We start from the raw sequence: 25,178 nt of genomic DNA, 5'->3' as shown, positions 1-25,178 counted from the left end.
TGTTAGCTAGACAATAGGTTGAAGGTGTTAGCACCCTGTGTTCTCTATCTGTGCCATAACGTTTAGACTGATTCTAATGTAAAAAGTGAGATAACAGAGTCTTACATAAATTCATGCAGTTTTTCAGCAAAGTACAATGTAACTCTGCAAGTACAAATTCACCCCACAAACATATATGTGTGCATGTGGGTCTGTGTGTGTGTGTGTGTGTCGCACATGTCTGTCTGGGTTGGGGGGTTGTGAGTGTGAGAGAGAGTGTATATGTGTGTGTATGTGAGTGTAGAGTGTCATATATCTGTGAGGGGGTGTATTTGTGAGTGTTCTATAAAGTTGCCTCTCAACCTCCTATGCTCCAGTGAAAAATGTTCCAGCCCAACCAGCCTTTCTTTATAACTCAACATCCTGGTAAATCTCCTTTGAACGCTCTCCAAGTTAATAATATCCTTCCTATAACTGGGCAACCAGAACAGGTCACAGTATTGCAGAAGAGGCCTCACCAATCTCCTGTACAACCCTAACATGACTTCTCAACTCCACTACTCAAAGGAACCATGTTAAAACTGTCCACATTCTTACCTTGGGCTCCATGACAAACGTATTTATTGATAGATACAAAATTCTTAGAGTTTTAAATAAAACAAATATTGCAGATACCAGAAATCTGAAACAAAAGCAGAAATTGCTGGAGAATCTCAGCAGGCCTGGCAGCATCTGTGGAAAGAGAGTTGAAAAGTGTGGAGCTGGAAAAGCGCAGCAGGCCAGGCAGCATTTAAGGAGCAGGAGAATTGACTTTTCGGGCATCATTCTGCTGCTCCTCGGATGCTGCCTGGCCTGCTGTGCTTTTCCAGCACCACACTTTTCAACTCTGGGTCTCCAGCATCTGCAGTCCTCACTTTCTCCCTCTGTGGAAAGAGAGCAGAGTTAATGTTTTGGGTCCAGTGACCTTTCTTCAGAACTGTTCAGACCCGCGAAGATTCTTAGAGGGTTTGACAGAGTAGATGCAGAAAGTTTGCTTCCCCTTGTATGAGAGTCTTGTACCAGAGTTAGGGGTCAGCCAGTAAAGTCAGAGAAGAGGATTGTTTTTTCTCTCAGAGGGTAGTGAATCTGTGGAACTGCTTCCTGCAGACAGTTGTAGAGGATGAGTTGTTAAGTACATCCAGGCTGAGAATGACAGATTTTTAATCAAAGTTAAAAATCACACAACACCAGTTATAGTCCAACAGGTTTATTTGGAAGTACTAGCTTTCGGTGCGCTGCTCCTTCATCAGGTGGTTGTGTACTCCAAAAAGCTAGTGCTTCCAATTAAACCTGTTGGACTATAACTGGTGTTGTGTGATTTTTAACTTTGTACACCCCAGTCCAACACCTGCATCTCCAAATCAAGATTTTTAATCAGTAAGGGAATGAGGAAAAGGCAAGAAAGTGGAGCTTAAGATGATCAGATCACACTGAATGGCAGAGCAGAATTGATGGACTGAATGGCCTACTTCAGCTCTTTCATCTTATAGCCCCATCTCAAGAGAGTGCCAGAGAGCGAGACATTCTCCAAGCAGTGAAAATACCTTCTCTATATCTTTCTCTATATCATTTCCCCTTAGTATCTGGGGTACCTTGATAAAATTGCCCCCATCCTTCCCAAATCCAAGAAATACAACCCTTGTTTTCTTTAATCTCTCCTTTTTAATCCTTGGAGTCAATTTTTTAAAAACTGCCTAGTAGACATTCCGATGAGCTGAGGTCTAATAATCAAACTTTGATACCTCATCAAGCGACAGGCTGTCCAAGATAACAGGATGGATTTGAAACAATAGGAGTATTACAGTTTCTCTTCCCAGCATGTTAGGGGGGAATTGGACTCTCGAGTGCGTTTCACTATAGTATATAATTGGGCAGGATAAATGCTTCAGGTTGCCTCTGGCGATATTGACTTGTTCCCCATGAGTCCACCAGATGGCAGTATTGGTGGAGGAAAGAACTAAAACAAATGTGCAGATTTCCCCCCCCACCATTGCAATTTTGTTTTGAAAAGGCTATTTGGTGTTGCTTCAAACAAAGAAAAAACAAATACATGCATTTATGTAGCATCTTTCACTGTAGGACATTCAGCATAACAGCATCCTGATGAAGGGCTTTTGCCCAAAACGTCGACTCTCCTGCTCCTCGGATGCTGCCTGACTGGCTGTGCTTTTCCAGTACCACACTCTCTCGGCTCTAATCTCCAGCATCTGCAGTCCTCACTTTTGCCTATTCAGCGTACGTGCCAGCACTCCTGGTGTCACACTCATGCCTTCTCTCCCACTATCGTGACACTTTCCTTCCCCATTATCTTAACATCTTCCCATCCAGATAATCACCCAACCACTCTTGAATGTGTGAATTGATCTTCCACCACCTCTAAACTTTGGGTTCTGAAGAAGTCATATTTGATTTCAAACAATTATTTTGTTTCTCTCTCCACAGATGCAGCGTGACCTCTGAGTTTCTCCAGGAGGTGAAGAATCAGCGTGGAAAAGGACATGGAAGATATAAAACGTGGGGAAATAGATGGTGGCACCTTGAAAAATGTGCATATTACAGAGGAGGTGGTGCTGGATGTCTTGAAACACATAAAAGTGGATAAATCTCCAGGACCTGATCAGGTATTACAGATTCCCTACAGTGTGGAAACAGGCCCTTCGGCCCAACAAGCCCACATCAATACTCCAAAGATGAACCCACCCAGAACCATTCCCCCATTCTATATTTACCCGCAACTAACACACCTAAACTTCACTAATCTGAACGCTATGGACATTTTAGCATAGCCAACTCACCTAACCTGCACATCTTTGGACTGTGGGAGGAAACCAGAGCACGCATAGGAAACCCACACAGACACAGGGAGAATGCCCAAACTTCACGCAGACAGTCGCCAGAGGGTGGAATCGAACTCAGGTCCCTGGTGCTGTGAGGCAGCAGTGCTAACCACTGAGCCACCATGCCACCCATGTACTCTAGAACTCTGTGGGAAGCTAGGGAAGTGATTGCTGGGCCCCTTGCTGAGATTTGTATCATCGATAATCACAGGTGAGGTACCAGAAGACTGGAAATTGGCTAACATGGTGCCACAACTTAAGAAAGGTGGTAAAGACAAGCCAGGGAACTATAAACCAGTGAGCCTGACATCAGTAGTGGGCAGGCTGTTGGAGAGAATCCTGAGGGACAGCATTTACAGCAAAGGCAAGGACTGATGTTAGCATGGCTTTGTGCGTGGGAAATCATGTCTCATGAACTTGATTGAGTTTTTTTGAAGTAACAAAAAGGATTGATGAGGGCAGAGCGGTGGACATAATGTATATTGACTTCAGTAAGGCGTTCAACAAGGTATCTCATAGGGCACTGGTTAGCAAGAATAGATCTTGGATCTGGAATACAGGGAGAACTAGCCATTTGGATACAGAACTGGCTCCAAGGTAGAACACAGAGCGTAGTGGTGGGGGATTGTTTTACAGATTGGAGGCCGATGGCAATTGGCTCAGTTGCCCGGATGACTAAGTTGCAATTCAGCAACACCATGGGTTCAATTTCCCACACTGGCTGAGGTAACTAGCCTGACAACCTTCTCAACTTCTGCCCTCAATTTCAACTCACCACCAGGCATTTCTCACTAATGAGAGACCTTCCTGTCATGGGTGGTCCTGACAGGAGTTGAGAACTCCTGCTGGTATCACTCTTGGGCTCAGCAAGTCACGTAAGCCACTCCACGGTAGCAAGTTGGCAGTCCATTGCAAGGCACTTGAATGAGATGAGGACAAAGAAAGCATTAGGAGTCATAGAGATGTACAGCACGGAAACAGACCTTTCGTCCAGGTATCATAAATTCATCTCATTCTATTTGTCATGTAAACCCTTCCTATTCATGTAACCATTTTAAATGTTGTTATGTACGAGCCTCCACCACTTCCTATGGCAGCTCATTCCGTACAGGCACCATCCTATTTGTGAAAAAGTTGTCTCTTAGATCCCTTTTAAATCTTTCCCCTCTCACTTTAGACCCATGCCCACTAGTTTTTGGACTCCCTGACATTAGGGAGTAGACCTTGACTATTCACTCTGTCCATGCTCCTCAGGATTTTTTAAAGCTCTATAAGGTCACCGCTCAACTTTCGATGCTCCAGGGAAAACAGCCCCCGTCTATTCAGCCTCTCCCTACAGCTCAATCCTCCAGTCCTGGCAACATCCTTACAGATCTTTTTGAACCATTTCAAGTTTCACAACATTCTTTCTATAGCAGGGAGACCAGAATTGAATGCAGTATTCCAAACGTGACATAACCAATGTCCTGTACAGCTGCAACATGACCTCTCAATGCATTGATCAATAAAGTCAAACATACCAAACACCTTCTTCACTATCCTTTCTACCTGCAACTCCACTTTCAGGGAACTATGAACTGCACCTAACATCTCTTTGTTCAGCAACAGTCCTCAGGACTTTATTATTAAGTATATAATCCCTGCCCTGATTGGCCTTACCAAAATGCAGAACCTCACATTTATCTAGATTAAACTCCATCTGCCACTCCTTGGCCCATTCGCTCATCTGATCAAGGTCCCCTTTGTACTCTGAGGTAATCTTCTTCGCTGTTCACTACATCACCAATTTTGGTATCATCTGCAAACCAACTAACCATGCCTCCTATGTTCACATTTCAAAGACTCACTGAAGGCTTCCCTCAAGAAATGCAACATAGATGTCAATGCTTGGGGCAGCACGGTGGCTCAGTAGTTAGCACTGTTGCCTCACAGTGCCAGGGACCTGGGTTCAATTCTCACCTTGGGCACCTGTCTGTGTGGGGTTTGCATATTCTCCCCGTGTCTGCATGGGTTTCCTCCGGTTTCCTCCTACAATCTAAAGATGTGCAGATTAGTGTTCAGGATGTGTAGGTTAGATGTATTAGTCCGGGGTAGATGTAGGGGAATGGGTCTGGGTAGGTTACTCTTTGGAGGGTCAATGTGGACTTGGACCAAAGGGCCTGTTTTCACACTGTAGGGATTCTAAAACCCACATTCCAGCTTGGAGGAATCTCTTGCACGAAGGGACATAATTCTTTGAGAACATCCATTAGCAATCTGGAGGCCAAGGACTAATTCCACCTCCTGGAAACGCCTGCCAAATGGGTGGTTGGAAATGTGGCTCGAGGATTGAGCTCATCAACCACACAAGGACCCATTAGATCCCAGGACCACTGACATGGAATTTCCTACTTGTTAGTGAGTGATTGATGCCGAGTGAGAGAGCAGCCCTTTGGTCCTCTGGGACGATGACGACTTTACCTTTATTTTTACCAGACTGGATATCATGGACTTATCAAGCTGGATTTGACGCCCAGTCATCTTAGGAGAGACAGTGGAAATCTTAGGTTGAGTTAAAATAAAAGCAAAACACTGCGGATGCCCGAAATCTGAAACAAATGCTGGAGAAACTCAGCAGGTCTAGCAGCATTTGTGGAGAAAGAAATAAAATTGATGTTTTGAATCTTCTTTCTGAAGAAGATTCCATCTGAGTCTCATTGACTCCAGCTTTGCTAGAGTTCGTAGATGCAACATTCAATCAAGTGCAGCCTTGATGTCGGGGAAGTCACTCTCACCTCATCTCTGGAGTTCAGCTCTTTTGTAACTGTCCATTAAGAATTGATTTATTGAAAACTCATCATGTCAGAAGGTGCCAAATTGTGATGACAATACAAATGAAACAATTAGCCATAATTTCTGACAATTTTAGACAATTATTAGAATGAAAATAAGAAGTAACTAAGGTAGAATAAAAACAAAGTGCTGAAGAAACTCAGAGAGAGAGACAAAAAAATCTGCAGATGCTGGAATCCAAGGTAGACAAGCAGGAAGCTGGAAGAATGCAGGAAGCTGGAAGAACACAGCAAGCCAGGCAGCATCAGGAGGTGGAGAAGTCAACGTTGCAGGTATAACCTGAAGAAGGGTTACACCTGGAACACTGACTTGTAGAGTCATAGAGATATACAGCACAGACACAGACCGTTCGGTCCAACTTATTCATGCCATCCAGATATTGTAACCTAATCTAGTCCCACCTGCTAGCACCCGGCCCATATCTCTCCAAACCCTTCCTATTCATATACCCATCCAGATGCCTTTTAAATGTTGCAATTGTACCAGCCTCCACCACTTCCTCTGGCACTCATTCCATACAGGTACCACATTCTGCGTCAAAAGGTTGCCCCTTAGGTCTCTTCTATCTCACCCTAAACCTATGCCCTCTGGTTCTGGACTGTCCGCCCCAGGGAAAAGACCTTGTCTATTTACCCTATCCATGCCCCTCATGATTTTATAAACCTCTAAGGTCTCCCCTAAGCCTCTGTTGCTGTAGGGAAAACAGTCCCAGCCTATTCATTCTCGCCCTATAGCTCAAATTCTCCAACACTGCCAACATCCTTGTAAGTCTTTTCTGAACTCTTTCAGGTTTCACAGCATCCTTCCAATAGGATGGAGACCAGAATTACATGCAATATTCCAAAAATGGCCTAACCAATGTCCTGTACAGCTGCAACATGACCTCCCAACTCCTATACTCCATGCTCTGACCAATAAAGGAAAGCATACCAAACGCCTTATTTACTATCCTATCTACCTGTGACTATCCTTTCAAGGAACTATGAACCTGCACTCCAAGGTCTCTTCGTTCAGCATCACTCCCCATTAAGTGTATAAGACCTTCTCTGATTTACTTTTCAAAAATGCAGCACTTCACGTTTATCTAAATTAAACTCCATCAGTCACTCCTTAGCCTATTGGCCCTTTTGATCAAGATCCCATTGTACTCTGAGGTAATCTTCTTCGCTGCCCACTACACCTCCAATTTTGGTATAATCTGCAAACTTACTAACTGTACCTCAATGTTCACATCCAAATCATTTATATAAAATGACAAAAAGTAGTAGATCCAGCACCAATACTTGTGACACTCCACTGGTCACAGGCCTCCAGTCTGAAAAGCAACCCTCCACCACTATGCTCTGTGTTCTACCTTCGAAACAGTTCTGTATCCAAATGGCTAGTCCTCCCTGTATTCCATGAGATCTAATCTTGCTAACCAGCGTTCTAAGAGGAACCCTGTTGAATGCTTTACTGAAGTCAATATACATTACGTCCACTGCTCTGCTCTCATCAATCCTCTTTGTTATTTCTTCAAAAAACTCAATCAAGTTCATGAGACATGATTTCCCACACACAAAGCCATGCTGACATCAGGCCTTGCCTTTGCAAACACGTGTAAATGCTGTTCCTCAGGATTCCCTCCAACAAATTGCCCACTACTGATGTCAAGCTCACTAGTCTATAGTTCCCTGACATCTACAAACATGTCTGAGCAAAGAGTATGGAACTGAGGCTGATTTAAAGAGCCAGTTGAGGCACGATGGGCCAAATGGCCTCTTTTGGCATGATATGAATGCACTGGGGATTTTACCTCAAGTGTGTGCACACTTCTCTTTCTAAAGCTTCCACCACACTATCAAGCAACACCCCCCCAGACAGTACCAATTCTGGCTTCTCTGCTTTTAATTGCTCCATCAATGGTGGCTTAGCATTCAGCTGTAACACCCTGAGCTCCAGAACAGCTTCCCAAAAAACTGCTGTCTCTCTACACTACTCTAAGTTATTCCTTAACACACACCTCTAAGTAAGCTTTTAGTGACCTGCTTTAACACCTTCTGGTGTCAAATGTAAACCAGAAACCCTATTGCACATTAGGTTGTATCATGCTAAAAGGTGCCACATCAATGCAAGTGGTTCCAATTTTAATGAACTGTCACATCATGTCCCTCTCCTCTTTGTTCTTATTACTGATTTAAGATGGTTGCAATCAATCAGCAGGCTTTCTGGGACTGTAAGTGACAATGGTGGAGGACTCCACCTTCTCTCCATCACGATTTAATGTTCACAGGGGGAGGCAATGGCCTAGTGGCATTATTGCTGGACTGTTATTCCAGAGACCTAGGTACTGTTCTGGGGACCTGGGTTTGAATCCTGCTACGGTAGATGGTGAAATTTGAATGTTTTAAAAAGCGTCTAATGATGACCATGAATCCATTGTCGATTTTTGGAAAATCCTCGCTGGTTCACAAATGCCCTTTAGAGAAGGAAACTGCCTGTATGTGACTCCACACTCACAGCAATATGGTTGTCGGTCAGCGTCGTGATGGTAAACTGAAGGGCCTGTTTCTATGCCATACGACTACCACCGTGTCACAACACTCTTCCCCCTCCGGGAGTTCACTGCTCCCCAAGCAACTGGGGAGACCAATAGACACAGGAGCAGAAATTAGGCCGTTCAGTCCACTGAGTCTACTCCACCATTCAATCATGGCTGATAAGTTTCTCAACTACATCCTCCCACTTTCTCCTAAATGATTATGAAGGATTTAGAGGGATGCGGCTCAAGTTCTGACAAATGGGACTAAATTAGTTTAGGATATCTGGTTGGACCAAAGGGTCTGTTTCCGTGCTGTACTTCTCTATGATATTGGTTAGGCCACTTTTGGAATAAGAGTGTGGCGCTGAAAAAGCACAGCAGGTCAGCCAGCATCTGAGGAGCAGGACAGTTGATGTTTCGGGCGTAAATCCTTCCTGAGAAAGGGCATGTGCCCGAAACATTGACTCTCCTGCTCCTCGGATGCTGCCTGACCTATTGAACTTTTCCAGCACCTCACTTTTAGACCCTGATTCTCCAGCATCTGCAGTCCTCACTTTTGGACTATTATGTGCAATTTTGCTCTCCCTGCTATAGGAAGAATGTTGTGAAACTTGAAAGGGATCAGAAAAGGTTGACAAGGGTATCGCCAGGGTTGGAGGTAGAGGGAGAGGCTAGGGCTGTTTTCCTTGGAGCGTCAGAGGCTGAGGGGAGGACCCTTACAGAGGTTTATAAAATCATGAGGGAGCAAAGGATAGGGATAAACAGACAAAGATCTTCTCATGACTGCACATATCTATGACACTAAATGCACTTACAAGCTATGGCAATGCAGGTAGTTGTTGTCAGCTGTCCTGGGGTTAGAGAGCCCGCCCCCTTCCTTCCAATTGGTCGAGGGCTCACGTCCATCACCGAGCTGACTTCCTGTCCAGGCGCCAGTCGTCGCGAGACGCAGACAGAGAGCGCGAGCGAGTGGCTGAGGCGATTCGGAATAAATCTTTTCGATTAAAACCTTCTCCTCCCCCTCCTTGAAGAATTCGGCGGCAGGGGAGAGGGTAGCTAGCGACGCTGGAGTTTAAAAATCAGGTAAAACATAAAGAATATTAACCGGGGGGCGATGGCGGCGGAAGGTGTGAAGACCGAGGGGTCCCGACGGTTTGGAGTTTTGTTTTCTGATGTTTCAACGCCTTTTTTCTCCTACAAAATCCCCGACGCAAGCCGTGCCGGTGGATGTTCGTCTCTTTTTTTCGTTTTTTGTTCCGCCGGCGAAAAGTTGTGAATATGGAGCTGGACTCACGGAGGGGGGGGGGGGGGTGGGGGTAGAGAGAAGGAGGCCGTCCCACCGTCCCTGGGGCCGGAAATGCAGCCAGGCTGCTGATTGACAGGCGTCCGGGCCAATGGGAGCGGGTGGATGGCAGGCTGTCAGCCAATAACTGTGAAGTGGAGGCGGAACCCCATTTTTGATTGCCAGCCCTGGTATGTGTTTGTATGTAAACACCAGGCAGCCTGCTCCAAGCCCGCCTCAAGGTTATCATCACTCACTCAACTTTCTTTTGCTTCTTTCCCATCCCATTTTACATTCACACAGTTCCCAGATAGATTCAAGGTCTGCACTGCACTCTTTGAACTTTCTTGTGCTTTTTTTCTTTCTCTGTTTTACATTCACTCATAATTCCAAGATAGGTTCAAGGTTGCCATCAAATGGTACTTCACTCACTGAACTTTCTTGTGTTTTTTTTCACATCTTGCATTCCAAACCCCTACTACCAGGTGAGGATCATTATGGTCAAAGTTGGGACCAGTCCAGTCCTGTCCTCTGCAAGGACTTAAAAGGATTTCACGCAATACTGCAGAACTAAAAACAGAAAATGCTTACAACATTGTTCATGTCTGGCAAGATCCACTGAAAGCAATAGAAGGTGACAAAAGGGCCTCACCCTCATATGTTAATTCTGATTCTCTCTCTTTCTATTTCCACTGATGCTGCTAAGTCTGCTGATTGATTGTTCTTATTACTGATTTAAGATGGTTGCAAAAGAGGAGAGGGGCATGATGTGACTGTTTATTAAAATTGGAACCACTGACATCGATGTAGCACCTTTTAGTATGATACAACCTAAAGTGCAATAGGGTTTCTGGCTTATGTTTGACACCAGAAGGTGTTAAAGTAGGTCACTAAAAACTTATTTAGAGATGGGTGTTAAGGAACAACTTAGAAAAGTGCAGAGAGACAGCAGTTTTTTAGGAAGCTGTTCTGGAACTCAGGCTGTTACAGCTGAATGCTCAGCCACCATTGATGAAGCGATTAAAAACAGAGAAGCCAGAATTGGTGCTATCAGCATGTTATTGTCTGGGGGGGGGAGGGGGTTGCTTGATAGTGTAGTGGAAGCTTTAGAAAGAGAATTGTGCACACACGAGGTAATATCCCCAGTGCATTCATATCATGCCAAAGGAGGCCATTTGGCCCATTGTGCCCCTACTGGCTCTTTAAATTAGCCTCAGTTCCATGCTCTTTGCTCAGACATGTTTGTAGAATTTGCAAGTTTCTTTATTGGATTATTATTTTTATTTGTTCTGAGTTGGGACCATAATACACCTTCATTCCTAATTATCTGAAGTCCTGAATACCTACCTAACGGAGCAAAATAATTGATTTTTATTGTAGTGTTATTAATATGAAACTTCACTATCGAATCCTGTAAAAAGAGCCTGAAATCCTCCGCCATACATACACACACACACATATACTCTTGACGCTTTAATTGTAACAAAATGCATCTCATGATATGATTATGTTGCTGCCCCATTTTCAATCAAACATAAGTGATTTGACAATTTTCTGTGTTCCTATACAACTGTGTGGGAAACCAACTAAACGTATAGTTTAAAGATTTTATCCTCACAATCTTGAGTTGTATCCATAGGGAATATTTGGAGCTGTGCAAAAATGAATTACAATGGAAGACTTGAGTATTATCATTCATCTGAGTTTGAATTGATTAAATCTGGAGCTCCTTTTTCCTTTTTGAGACCAAAGGATATTAAAGGATAGCAGTCATACTGCAGTAAGTCACCTCCCATTATTTTGTCTGCACAAATGTTTGTATTAAGAAGGTAGGGTGGACATTTACCAGAATGGTTCCTGGGCTGAAGGCTTTTAGTGAGTTCATCCTCCATGGAGGAAAGGAAGTGGACTGGAGATCTAGTAACCGATTGGATAACGCAGATTGAGAAATTCTTCCCATTGGTTTTGTTACAGAGATGAGGGGATGTAGTATTGAGGTTTTGGGCAAGAGATATTTGGGGGAATGAGGAAGAACTTTTTTACACAATGAGTACTAAAGACATGGAGTTTGCTGCCCACAAGGAAATGAGGGTGGAAACAGAGACTATGAACAATTTCAAAAGGAATTTGAATAAATATTTGAGGGAAAAAAACTTGTCGGTTTGTGGGAGCTGCGAGGCAAATGGGACTGGCTGGATTTCTCTACAGGGAGCTGGCATGAACATAATGGACCAAATGGCTGCCTCCTTTGCTGTAGTAGTTTGATTAGGAGGAGCGGTCCATTTAATCCCAGAGCCTGTTAATGCCATTTCGTAGTTGGTATGTGACCTAACTCCATCTGCCAGCCTTTGCCCCATGTTTCTCTATATCTCCGGATAGCAAACATCTCAATCTCCAGTTTAAACTCAGCACTAACTCCCTTTCTATGGAATACTGTTCCAAACCTTTTTGCATGGATGTGTTTCCTAATTTTACTCCTGAAGAGTCTGACTGTATTTTAAAAACTATACTCCTGGTCCTAGGCTGTTGAACCAGCAGCAATAGATATTCCCTAGTTACACCATAAATACCCTGTAATGTTTTGAGCAGTTTGATCTAATTGTCCCTTACAGAACTCAGACAACCATGATTAACTGGATTGTGAAGTAGGCTCCAGAGGCTTGATCGCCTCCTATAATTCTTTTAGCTGTAAAGTATTGCTATTTACAGATGTATTATTACTGGGAGCGATGGGAGCAATTTGAGGTTATGAATTGAATATGTGATGAGGTACAGTGATAAATCATTTTGGCTTAAGTATGGTTTTCCCATAATGTCTAGATACTAGTTTGCTAAGTAAGTTTGCCAATAAACTGGGGGAGCATCACTCCTGAACCAGTACGTTTTAATACTACTTGTTTGTATTCAATTTGCCACCTCCATAAGCATCAGCCGCCACCAATATTTCGCTCTTGTGATCGACTGGGAATAATAATTGGAAGCTTTTCAGGAATATCATGTTGCAGGATTTAATGTAAATTGTTTCTGTTTCAATCAGAGGGACATACTTGTGCTGGAAGTTGCTCAGAGGAGGTGCACTAGGCTGATTTCTGGGATGAATAAAGTTTGAGCAATTTAGACCTGTTCTTATTTGAATTTAGAAGAATTAATAGGAACTTATTGAACACAAAATTTTGAATAGGCTTGATGTTGAATGCTGAATGTTACTCCATGTGGGTCAATCTAGAATTTGGGGGTGGGGGGGATGGGATACAGCTTAAGGGGTCTTGCATTTTGAATGAAGTCAAGGAGGAACTACTTGCACTTGTTCTAGGCTGTACATGCCTCATCCCCTGCCACCTTGCCTGCATGGACTTCAGTTTTTTTTTTACTTTATTCAGTCATGGGAGGAGGGCATCGCAGGATAGGCAGTACTTACTGCTCAGAGGGCAGTTAAGAGTCAACCACATTGTTGTGGGTCTGGAGTCACCTGTAATCCAGATCAAGTGTGGATGGCAGTTTCCTTCCCTAAAGGACATTAGTGAAATGACGTTTAGGGAAGGAAACCAGATGGGTTTTTTCAACAATCGTCAATGGATTCATGGTCATTGTTAGACTCTTAATTCCAGATTTTTCTTTCATTGAATTCAAATCTCACCATCTGCCATGGCGGAATTTGTATCCAGGTCCCCAGAACATTATCTGGGTCTCTGAATTAACAGCCCAGCGATAATACCACAATGCCATTGCCTCCCCTTGTGGGGAATGCACTTTTTTCATCATGTCAGGTTTATGCGCATCAATGTTAGATGAAGCGTAAAGTATCCACCATTCTCCTTTAGAATTGTGCTGTAACATTAATCTTGAGGCGCATCTGCTACAGTACAAATGTAAAGTTTCCCACACCAGCCATAGTGTCACAGAACAGGCTGCCAATTTGTGTTGTAATCAACTGGTTTGAGACTGACTAAGCTCATTTATGGAGCAACCAGCAGAGTTAGTGACATTAAGACTTGTTTTTCTGGAGCATGGAGTGAAAAACTGCAAAGAATTTTAAAGTTTTTGTTTAAATAGATTGATGTTTTGCTATTTTAGCTGGTCGATCAGTTTTTGTTAAATTTAACATGCAATGTGAAAGGCCAGGGTTCAGAGTGCATGGCAGCCTGAATAAAAGAAGTGAGAATCCTTACAAAATAAAGGCTAAGTGACAGCAGCTTTCAATTTGCAAGTCTTTGGGAAGTTGGAAAAATTGAATGATAAAGTTACACAGCTTTGATGCTGTGCAGTAATGGTATGACATTATATATTCACAAGCTTCCAAATAAACTTGTTGGACTATTACCTGGTGTTGTGATTTTTAACTTTGTACACCCCAGTCTAACACCAGAACCTCCAAATCGTGACACATTGAAGCTGCAAACAGATGAGACTTGTATCCCATCGATTTTGATTTTATTGTAACGTGTACTCAAGTACAAAAGTACGGGGTACAACAAAAAGTGTATAATGTCACCATACAAGGCATCATTGTAGGTGCAGAATCTTAAGAACAAGGTAAAAAGAAAGACCAAAGTTAAAAGTTAAATATTGCCTTAATTCTAGTATAATGTAGAAACATGTGAAGTAACGTTAAAAGTTACACATTGCAAGCCTTCATCGCTTTATTTTCTACATAAACCTGAAGTACAAACATTAGTCTTAAGTGCTTAGCCATGGTGGGGCTGCACTTCAAGGAATCACTGTGAAACCAGAAGTCCATGCTGAGGCCACGCCATGCCAAGAGTCAGAATTAAGCTGAGTTCAAGAGAGTCTTTATATGCATTGTTGTCATAGATGTTGTATCATGCCTCATCCAGTTATTGTAATGTAACTTCAATTCAAATCAAAAATATGCTTCACTTTCCAATGAAGTGTCTGCTGTGCATGCAATTGGATACAACTATGCCTGCAATGTAAACATTATCAATACAGTCTACAGGGTTGCTGCTTTCCCTGGTTCATTATGGTGAATGGCACATGTTTATCATTTTGCTAAGGCTAGAGACAAGCAGAGTGAATTACTTTTCCTTTAAGATGAGTGTTGTATATTTTTAAATAATCTGTACTTAGATAATGTATTTAAAGATCCCTGGGTGGCTCAAAACAATTTGTGGGTAGGGATATGTGGTTAACCCTTAAGTTAGGAACCACAACAGTCAATTTGTGCAAAGTAAGCTCCCACAGACAGCCATCTGATAGTGACCTAATATTCATTTCAGTGATGATTGAGTGATATATGTCAGCCAGAACTCTGGAGAATACTCCCCAATCTTCTTTGAAATAGCGCCATTGGATCTTGTCTATCCGCTTTGATGACAGATGGGGCTTTGGTTTAAGTCATATCTGAAAGATGACATTTCCAGCAGTACAGTCCTCACTCAGTGAATTTTATGTTTGTGTCAACAGAGTGGAACTTGAACCTTCAACTTTCTACTGGGGCTACAGTGGCACTGCTTGAATTGTTACCAGGATAAGACACAGCATCTTCTTTACATGACAAACTTTAATGATAGAGTGTGCTTTGTACTAGAAACAAACTACAACCTTTAAGTTCTTGGTTTTTATTTAAATAAAAATTTCATAATTGCAGGTTTGAATCCAAAATGTCAGAAAGATCGATGGCTGAGCCAGACTGTCTAGACTGCTGACCCCCTCCCCCTTTCTACAGCATTATAGATGGTCAGTAGTCAGTGCTACGACAGCAGTTTAATCAAAGGGTTTCAGATGATATTGCAAAACAGATGACATCATAAAACAGGAGAAGCTGGATTTATCGATTGCCCTGAAATTAAATTGCTTCCTATTACTTGCTGTAGAATCTCTCATGCTTTTCGGTAATGTGCCCTACTATCTCTTCTAAATCATGTGTGCTGTTGCCGTAAATATTTGTCAGCTGCGCAGATTAAAATCTTTGTCAGGCTGGAGTGATGCTGTCATTGAAAGGTTGTTGGTCCTGTGATTCATAGATTGGTGTAGTCACTGTGCCCTGTTCAACTAAAAGTGAAATGCATAGATTTGCATTTTGTTTCAATTGCTTCACACAATTAATGATGAATTTTATCCTTCCCAAAATCAGCTATGTCACAAAGTTCATTATCAGAAGCTGGTGAAGTGAAGGTGAGGATTTGTCTGCCGCTAAAAGTGGGGACACTCTGACACAGCCATCTGAGAGCATTCAATGTTTTTGTTTTCCAAGTTCACTTTTTAAAGAATAGGGTGTGCACCCAATGTAACAGTCGCGCGGTGTCTGATGTATGTAGTTGAATATGAGCAAATGACTTTTTTCTGTTTTGGATTGTATTTGTTAGCTGGCAGTGACAGCAGACTGGCTATCTGCCAGGGTAATGTTGGTATGTAAAGTGATTTATTATTGGGTAGTGCTCTCACTGATTTGCTTTCATTTGCTCCTCTCTGAGTTGATGTTGCAGTTAATAAAAATTTTAAGATTACTAGGTGCTGTTAATTCACTTAGTTCTCCCTCTGCAAGTAGAAGGCCTTTAAACGCAGCACCTCTTGTATGCAGCTTGATAACCTCTTGTGTCATGGGCTCTAGTTTTGAAGAAATGAGAGTTCTAGGTTTTTTTTTATTGTTTGAAGTGGAAGCATTGCAAATGCTTTACATGCAGTTAGTTTCCCTTTATTGAAATTGTATAGTATTGAATTGTGCTGATGTTGTTTGATTTTGGATACTGGGCACTTTGAAATGGCATCAGGTTTTACGCCACTGTTTTCTTATTCCAGCACAGAAATTGGACTGACTGGATTGAGTGAGCTGATATAGACTTGATGGACCAAAAGGTCATATTATGCACTGAAATGACACTTGTCAATTGTTTACGAATGTTTCTTCAAGTTTCTAATAAATTGAAAATGTACAAGGTGGTAATGGAACAGGGTCAAGAGACCACATATTTACCTATAGAGCCACTCAGAGGCTGGTGCCTGTAGCTACATCGTGACAGATGACATGGCAAATTCTAATGGACAATGGAGAATTACTAGCAGAAAATGAGGACAACAGGAAGCATGTGCTCCATGTAAGCTTTTATAATAGATTTACATTTACAGAGAGCTTTCTGTTTTGTGTTGTGGTAATTAATTTGGAACAAGTAAGTGGAGCACTGCATTTTCATTGCACACTGATTATGTAGTATAACCTTGTGTTGGCACAAGGCCAAGCCAGATGTTAAAGCAGACACTTACATATTCAAATCAAAAGGATAATTCGTTATTGCTGTTTCAAGTTTCTGTCCCTCTTTTGTAATACTGGCGTCAAGAGCTGCTATTGTAAATGAATCTTGAAATTTTCTGTGATTAATATATCTCATACAGCTTCTCAGCTGTAGCGATGGATGAAGCCATTCCTTTATTGTTTTATCTCTTACTTAATGATAACAGGAGGAGTACGGATTTGACAGAATGCAGGTACTTCTTTTTTGCTCCAAATGTTAGACGTTATTGGCATACAGGCACTACAGGTAGTTCTTATATAACGCGATGTTTGTGTTTTTGTGCAACCTTGCATTATAGAAAAATCGCACTTTAGATGCAGCACTTAGTGTTAGCGGTGTAATCGTATTACAGCCAACACAAGTTTTAAAAGTTTGTGCTTTAGAATTAGCATCCCCAATTCTTCAAACATGGTTCAGCGAATTTGCATTAACAAAAGGTGTGTTATCGCAGAACCCTGTATTTGCTTGGATACTGAGCTTCATGGACCAAACCAAACCTGTATTCCAAACTAATCTATGATGAGCTAATTGATCTTAATTGGAAAGCAGGAGAAGAAAGTCACTCTCAGAGCTTCTGATCACTGTCCAGTGAAGCTTGATTGGAAAACATGAATAGGATGAGGGCAGGAACATGTTTAATTATATCCTCCCTGGTGTTTTCATAGAATAGTATGCTAAACTATACTGATATGGTTCATGTTTGAGGTCTCGTCCACACTTTTGAAAGGCAGCTCATGTAAAACTTCAAATTGTCTTTTAGATTCAGTGATGAAAGGAGGAAACTAGGGAGAACTCATGTGGCCTGTAATCAGTTGATTGTCATTCATTCCAAGAGTGGATCATATTCTGGACCCCTATGAGTGCTAGAAGTGATTTGTTTTGTGTTGAGAGGTGGTTGACAGTACTGTAATCTTGCTTCCCATCACCATTACCCCTGCAAAGAGTTAGGGAATTTACTTTGTAATGGTTTGCTTTCTATTTGCCAGGGAGAATGTATAAATACTAGACAGAAAAGGTACAGCATGGAGGTGTCATCTGGACCATCATGGCTGTGCCTGATTTTCCCAATGGATAATACATCTCATGCCATTCCCATCACCTCTGTCATCCTGCATATTTGTTCTTGTCAAATAACAATCTAATTTCCTCCTGCATGCCTTGATTGAATTTACCTTCACATACATGGGCAATACATTTCATAAATTACCAATTTGCAGTGTGAACAGGCTTTCCCTCGTATCTCCATTGCTTCTTTCACCATTTACTGTACTTTAAATCCTGCTCTTGATCCTTGCATCAGTGGGAACAATTTCTCTTTGTTTGCTCTGTCCAGACACCTCATGACTTTGAATACCTTTTTCAAATCTCAGCCATAATTTCTCCAAGGAAAAAGGTCTAATTTCTCCAATCTAGCCATCTATCTGAACTGATGTAAAATACAATTGCATTCTATTTTAATTTTAAATTATCAAGTTACAAGGACAGTTAAATGATTTGTTACATCTGGCAAAGAAAATTTCAAAATAGGATGCGTGGATTGCAACAGCAAAAAGAAACCAATTTCCTTCATACAATTCCTCTTATAATTCCAGTGCAATCCTGTGTACTTTGCAGCCAGTGAACTGGATGTTTTTAAAATACCATCACCTGTTAGGTTGATCAACATTTCATAGGATAGACAGCCCATTCGGCCCAACTAGTCTTGCCAGTGTTTCTGCTTTACTTGCATTTTCTCAATCATTCTACATCTAAATTGACTCTTTCAACCTTATCACTTCCTCTTCAATGTATCTATACTAATTGCTTCAAAAACTCCCTGTGGTTACAAGTTCCACATTCTCACTATTCTTTGAGCAAAGAAATTTTCTTCTGAGTTATCTATTGGATTTCTTGATGACTCTTCCTCACATTTTATCAAGTCTTTAAGAGTTTTGAAGACCTCTAGGTCATCCCTCAACATTACTTTTTGAAATATAAATAAGAGACCCAGCCTATCCATCTGTTCCTGGTATGCATATCCACACATTTCTTGTGTCACTTGTGTAAATCATATTGGCACCTTTTCTAGTATCATAGTCATACAGCACCGAGATGGACCCTTTGGTCCAACATATATGTGCTGTTTAGAGATCCAAATCAGACCTAGCCCTGTTCGCCAGCATTTTGCCCACATCCCTCAAAACCCTTTCTAATCATATTCCCATCCAATGCCTTTTAAGTGTTGTAATTGTACCAGCCTCCATCATTTCCTGTGGAAGCTTGTTCCATACATGCACTGTCCTCTGCATGATAAAGTTACCCCTCGGTCCTTTTTAAATCTTTCCCCTTAAAACTCTATGCCCTGTAGTTTTGGATTCCCCCTACCCTAGGGAAGTGGCCTTGGCTATTCATCCTATCCATGCCCCTCACGATTTTAGAAACCTTATTAAGGTCATCTGAGCCTCTTATGCTCTGGGGGAAAAGCTTATAATTTGGCAACGAGAACTGAATGCTGTACTGTAAAGTTTGGTCTAACTGAGGGTCATTACAGATTCAGTACACTTCTCTACTTGTGAAATCTGGGAGCCACTTTATGCACAGATCCCACAATATCACATGAGAAATGACCAGTTTTTAAAAAAATTAATGGTGTTGAATATATGGTAGCTTTAAGCTTTATATTAAATATAACATTATTTCCATCTCAAAAATAATCTCCATTTGATGAACTATTGGTGTAAGCACTGTAGGCCTCATAATTTTACTTCGTGGTTCATTAGAACGAAGTATGACCATTGTAGATTTGGAGGAAATTGCTGATCTATCTTTTAAATCTCTCCCCCCTCAGGAATTCTCCTTCATGTGGTGTAATGGTGCTCTGTCAGTAGACAGCTGAAGTTGCTTGCCGAGTGGAAGAAGACTATCTTATGAGATTCTTGCCATGTGTGTACAAAGAAAATGGGTGTTAATGCTTCTACCTACCCGTATCCATCATGTCCGACAGCTGGGGTGAAAACACAATCTTCCAATGCAGTTGGTGGTAAGAATTTTATTTCATGTTGTGAGAGAGGGGCCATGATGTGGAAGTGTTGGATTGGGGTGTACAAAGTCAGAAGTCACATGACACCAGTTTATAGTTCAACAGGTTTATTTGAAATCGCAAGCTTTTGGAGCACCATTTAAGGATTTTACCTCACAAAGAAACAGCGCACAGCGCCATTCAGCCCCTTGAGCCTGACCTGTTATTCAGTAAGATCATTGCTCCTCTCATTCTCACAATCAGAAGTCACACGATACCAGTTTATAGTGCAACAGGATTATTTCAAATCACAAGTTTTCGGAGCACTACTTAAGGACTTCACCTCACAAAGAAACAGTGCTCCGAAAGCTTATGATTTCAAATAATCCTGTTGCACTATAAACTGGTATCGTGTGACTTCTGCTTGTGTGAGAGAGAGGAGCAATGGTCTTATTGAATAACAAGTCAGGCTCAAGGGGCTGAATGGCCTTCTGTCCAGATGTGACTCCCGATACAGCAGCTTTTCAAAGTGCATGTTCCTATTACTAATTCTCTGGTTTTTTACTGGGTAAAGATTTGATAAATGTCGAGTTAGAGCAAAGAATGTCAAGGGTTAATAAAATAAGTGCAGTGTTCAAATTGAGAGAATTAGTTAAGAGTACTTGGGAGAGATTGTTTGCTCTCGTCGGCAGATTGATAACTAGATGATCCAGATTTAACAATTTTGACAAAATTCCCGGAGAAATTCTTTTGTGATGCAGCAGGTTGCTGTGATCTGGAAGGCACTCCCCAAGAGGGAACAGGTTAAGTAGTAAATTTCAAAAAGGAATTGGATTTAAAAGCTTTTAAAAGATCTGTTTTCAGGGCTATGTGAAAAGGAGCAGGGAAGACTCTAGAAAGGATAGGCATGGGCACAGTGAACTTCTTGGCATTCTTCAATGTCATGTAATGTAACAAACTTTCCAGACTGGATGATCCCAGATTTAACTCTTGTATTTTGTTTAAAAAGTTGCATTTAAATTCTGCCTTTCACAGCATCAGGACATCTCCAAAGTTCTTTACAGCCAATGAGAATACCTTTTTTTCCAAGTCTATTAATTATTTGTAGTGTAGCAAAGATGCCATCCAACTGATACACAATTAACCCCCATGAACAGCATTGTAATAATGTCAAAAAATCTATTCCTTGATCATGTTGGCTGAGGTGTAAATATAGGACAGGACACTGGAGAATACCTCCTGTTGATCTTTACAATAGTGCTGAGGGGTTTCTTGCCTAAACTTCAGATAGCTGTTGGAGCTTCACTTTAGGATATCATCCCAAATATGTCACCTCAGAATTGCAGGATTTTCCCATTAGTGCTCAATTTTCTGGAGTGAGGCCAAACATACCACCTGCTGACCCAAAGATGAGGGAGCTTCATATTGAACTGCAGCTAAATATGAAATAGTTAATCCCATTTGGGCTACTCGGAGGGATGATAATGTTGTATTGACAATATGGGAGAGGACGTGTCATTATTGATTGCTATCCAATAATGATGCATTATTTCCTTCTTTTATTACAAGGTGCACATGAGGGCATGTTTAGGTTTGGTTTTGGTGTGCTACTTAGATGACCTGGTTTCCTGATAGTCATTGTTGTGATGCTTTGATGAATGGTTCTTCTCTTGTAAAATGAAGGAACCTAATGAAGTTCTATAAAATAACAGATTTTGATTGAGCGAGTGCTGAAAGAATGTTCCTTTCTCTGGGGAAAAACCATAACTAAAGGCCATCAATTTAAGTCGCTCACAAAGAAATTCAACAGGGAATTTAGAAGAAGCTTCTCTACCTAAGAGTGATTAAAATGCGTAACCCATTACCACAGGGATAGTTTAAATTGAATAGAATTATAGCATTTCAGGGAAGGCTAGACAAACCTATGAGGACCAGGCAGTAGAGGTTTATGATGGCAGATTTAGATGAGGAAATATACTCCAGTTGGGCACAGACTAGTTGGGCTGAGAAACCTGTTTCTGTGCTGTATGTTCTATGTAGGTACTACTGTAGTATTATTGGAGTACTTTGACCACAGTGGCTCAAGAAGGTGGCTCACCACTTCAGTAACGATGAATGGACAATAAATTCAGTTATGCTGTGTCCCAAAATGTAGTTTTATATTGTGAATCAGACTAACTTCACTGTGAGGAGAAAGTGAGGTCTGCAGATGCTGGAGATCAAAGTTGAAACTTTATTGCTGGAACAGCACAGCAGGTCAGGCAGCATCCAGGGAACAGGAGATTCGACGTTTCGGGCACAGGCCCTTCTTCAGGAAGAAGAAGGGCCTGTGCCCGAAACGTCGAATCTCCTGTTCCCTGGATGCTGCCTGACCTGCTGTGCTGTTCCAGCAATAAAGTTTCAACTAACTTCACTGTGAGCTTTGTAAATCTGACACTTCATTCTAACTGCTAGCAACTTGATGGTGCAAGCAATTCATATCAGAGGTGCTGTGATTAATGTTATTTTTATCACCTCTCCAATCTTTCTATCCCATCCCATTCTCTCCTGGAGAAAGACTGTTTGAGCAAGAACAAGTGCAGTGAGCTGTATGGCCTCCTGTACGGTTCTACACCATGTGATATGGTAGTATGTCTCGGAGACTGGATAATCCCAAATTTAGTTCCTGATATTTTATTTTAGAAAGAGCATCACAGTGGCTCAGTGGTTAGCACTGCTGCCTTCCAGGACTCCGGTTCAGTGCCATCCCCGGGCGACTATCTGTGTGGTGTTTGCATATTCTCCCTGTGTCTGCATGGGTTTCTTCCAGGTGCTCTGGTTTCCTCCCACATTTCCTTCCTAATGAAGGGCTTATGCCCAGAACATTGATTTTCCTGCTCCTCGGATGCTGCCTGACCTACTGTGCTTTTCCAGCGCCACAGTCTCAACTCCTTTCCTCCCACATTCCAAAGATGTGCAGGTTGGCCGTGCTGAATTGCCATATATTGTTCAGGAATGTACAGGCTAGGTGGATTGACCAAAGGGAATCCAGCAGTGGGGTAGGGGGGGTGAGTCTGGGTGGGGTGCTCTTCAGATGGCTGGTGTGGACGCGTTAGCTGAATGGCCTGCTTTCACACTGTTGAGATTCTATGATTCTGTTTAGTGCCTGTTTATGGGATCTTGTTGTGTGTGTTTCCTGCATGCTAACAGTGATTACAGCTCCCAAAATCACTTTGATTGTAAAGCACTTTGAGAAGTAATGAGGTTGTGAAGGGAGCTACAAAAAAAAAAGTTCTTTTCAATATTGGTCTTGTCCAGATGGCTGTTTTTTTATGCATGAATCTGTGTATCACATTTCCCAGGGTATTTCACTCTTGTTAGGAAAAATGAGGTTCAATCCTCAGCTAATGTCAAAGTGTGTACAGTACTTGTCTTCCTGGGCAGTAATCGTTGTTGATTAAAATTGATAATTGCCTCACCTCTTCTGTTTATAAATGCCCTGTCCACATTGAGTTACTCTTATTGTGCAGCTAAATGCAGTAGCCTTTCTGCATGAACAGCACCACACATGGAACAATAAGATGGATGACCAGGTAATTTTAAAAACAATTATGCACCATATTGACTTAGTTCATAGCACAGACTGAATCATGTTAATCTGATGCCTTAGTCCACCATATGCTGTGTTTTTGAAGCAAACAAGAACTTACTGGAAATAATAGCAGCCCTTCCACAGATTAGACTTCTCCATAAATAAAGAATATTTCAGGGATTGAATGAATCACTTGATTACACCTGGTCTCTTTGCGATTCCTTGCTGAGATTCATTCTATTTCTCTAATCTTTTGATGTGTTACTGCTTTGGAGCAAGCTCCAACTTGTGTACTATGAGTGTGTATATTTTTGTTTTCTCTGATGTTTAATTTTCCTTTTGGGCTTCAGGCCTCATAAGTTTGTGTTTTTTAGCCGTAGAATATGTCTTGCCTGTGACTTTTTTATGACTAGGAATAAATAATGCTGTGTGTGGTGCTGTGCATTAGACACTGAACTTCAAACTCTCAAATTGGCTTTCATATTTAGTTCAGACCGCTGTGAGATGTGTCTTTATCAGCAGGTGAGGATCGTACACAGTGTTCCTATTGAGTTGCGTGTTTACGCTGTAGCCTAAAAGTTATCATGTTGACTTTGTTGCACGTGAAACATTGTGCCTGCCTTGAATATTGAAAACCATTTCAGGGTACAAATGCAAGAAAGTGGAAATGAAAACAGAAGGTGCTGAACGTGGTCCAGAAGCTTCCGATCTGATGTAAGGTCATCATCGGCCGGAAACGTTAAATCTGTTTATCTATATTTGCTGCCCGACTTGCTGAGCAGTATGGGAATTTCAGGTCAGGCAGTGCCTTTGCAGAAAGAGTTAACATTTCATGTCAATGATGACCGTTCATCAGTTATGATGCTGTCTGACCTGCTGAGTATGTCATCTTCAAATTTTAAAGGTACTGGTTATTAGGAAAGGAACTGCCTGCACACAGCAAAATTCTTCAGAGATCATGGGCTCTGCGTGGAATGAATTTAAATAGTTTTAATCTAGTATCTTATGGGCAGCTTAAAACTGCCCCTTTCAGAATTGATTTGATTAATTCTCTCCTAATGAGCACTAGTTTGAGAATCAGTCATCACCAAGGGAAAAGGTTCATGAAGCAAATGTTGCAGTTTCTGCATTGGTGCCCAAGTAAATGACTGGCAGCACTTACTCATGAGGCACCCTTGGTCTTTCAGTAAGAGGAGCTCTGCGGGGGTTGGGGAGGAGGGTGGTGGTAGTTGTGGGGGAGGGGTGATCGACGTGGCAGCAAGCGCCTTGCTGATTGATCAATGGCATGTGGAAAATGAGAGCTAATGTTCTTGAGTGCTGAATATAGCAACTGCAGATGGAAGGCTTGTCCCTGCGCCAAAAACCTCAGCATGTGTTTGATTATGAATTTAACAGAATTGGAAACGGTGCACGACAGTGTGGGAGGAACAAAATAAAGATTTCTTCTTTTTCCAGCTCCTCAAAATTGGAAGAACTTGTAGAACCAGTGGAGAGTTCTGACTTTTTTTTCTCTAAGTTAATGACAGTTTAAGCAAAGGAAATTCTATCTTTCCTTTAAATCTCCCCAATATGTTGTTTTTTAATTGTATGTCTCCAAACAGGCAAGATTACCTTGCAAGTGCAGCGAGCAGTTTAGGAAGCGCAAGTGGTATGTTGGGGTCTATTGCAAGAGATTTTTTTTGGGAGGGGTGGGGTTTGAGTACAGGAGTAAAGAAGTCTAATTGCAATGTACGGAGCTTTGGTGAGACCACACCTGGACCATTCTGCAATCTGTTGCTATACCTAAGGAAGGAAATGCTTGTCATTTAGGGGACTACAAAGAGGTAACTAAAAAGAATCAGAGGAAAAATCAGGCAAACACATCCAAAT

At 41.7% G+C, this 25,178-nt stretch overlaps 2 protein-coding genes across 2 annotated transcripts in view; one reads left to right on the top strand and one right to left on the bottom strand.

Moving 5' to 3' along the window:
* LOC122542689 overlaps nucleotides 1-11,799 on the bottom strand; it is a 36,602-nt gene extending 24,803 nt beyond the window's left edge. The window contains exons 1-2 of the mRNA XM_043680667.1: nucleotides 11,697-11,799; nucleotides 9,024-9,273 (exon numbers count right to left, since the gene is read on the bottom strand). Coding sequence (XP_043536602.1) covers nucleotides 9,024-9,273; nucleotides 11,697-11,799 — 353 coding nt within the window. The remainder of the gene's footprint in view (nucleotides 1-9,023; nucleotides 9,274-11,696) is intronic.
* Nucleotides 9,046-25,178, top strand: part of LOC122542775 (BTB/POZ domain-containing protein 7-like) — a 74,047-nt gene continuing 57,914 nt past the window's right edge. Inside the window, exons 1-2 of the mRNA XM_043680808.1 lie at nucleotides 9,046-9,291; nucleotides 19,568-19,759. Of these exons, the coding sequence (XP_043536743.1) occupies nucleotides 19,678-19,759 (82 nt within the window). The 5' untranslated portion in view covers nucleotides 9,046-9,291; nucleotides 19,568-19,677. The remainder of the gene's footprint in view (nucleotides 9,292-19,567; nucleotides 19,760-25,178) is intronic.

Source organism: Chiloscyllium plagiosum, chromosome 41 (genome assembly GCF_004010195.1).
Source record: "Chiloscyllium plagiosum isolate BGI_BamShark_2017 chromosome 41, ASM401019v2, whole genome shotgun sequence".
NCBI lineage: Eukaryota > Metazoa > Chordata > Chondrichthyes > Orectolobiformes > Hemiscylliidae > Chiloscyllium > Chiloscyllium plagiosum.
Note: the sequence above shows the minus strand (reverse complement) of the source record. Positions and strands in the feature narration are given on the sequence as shown.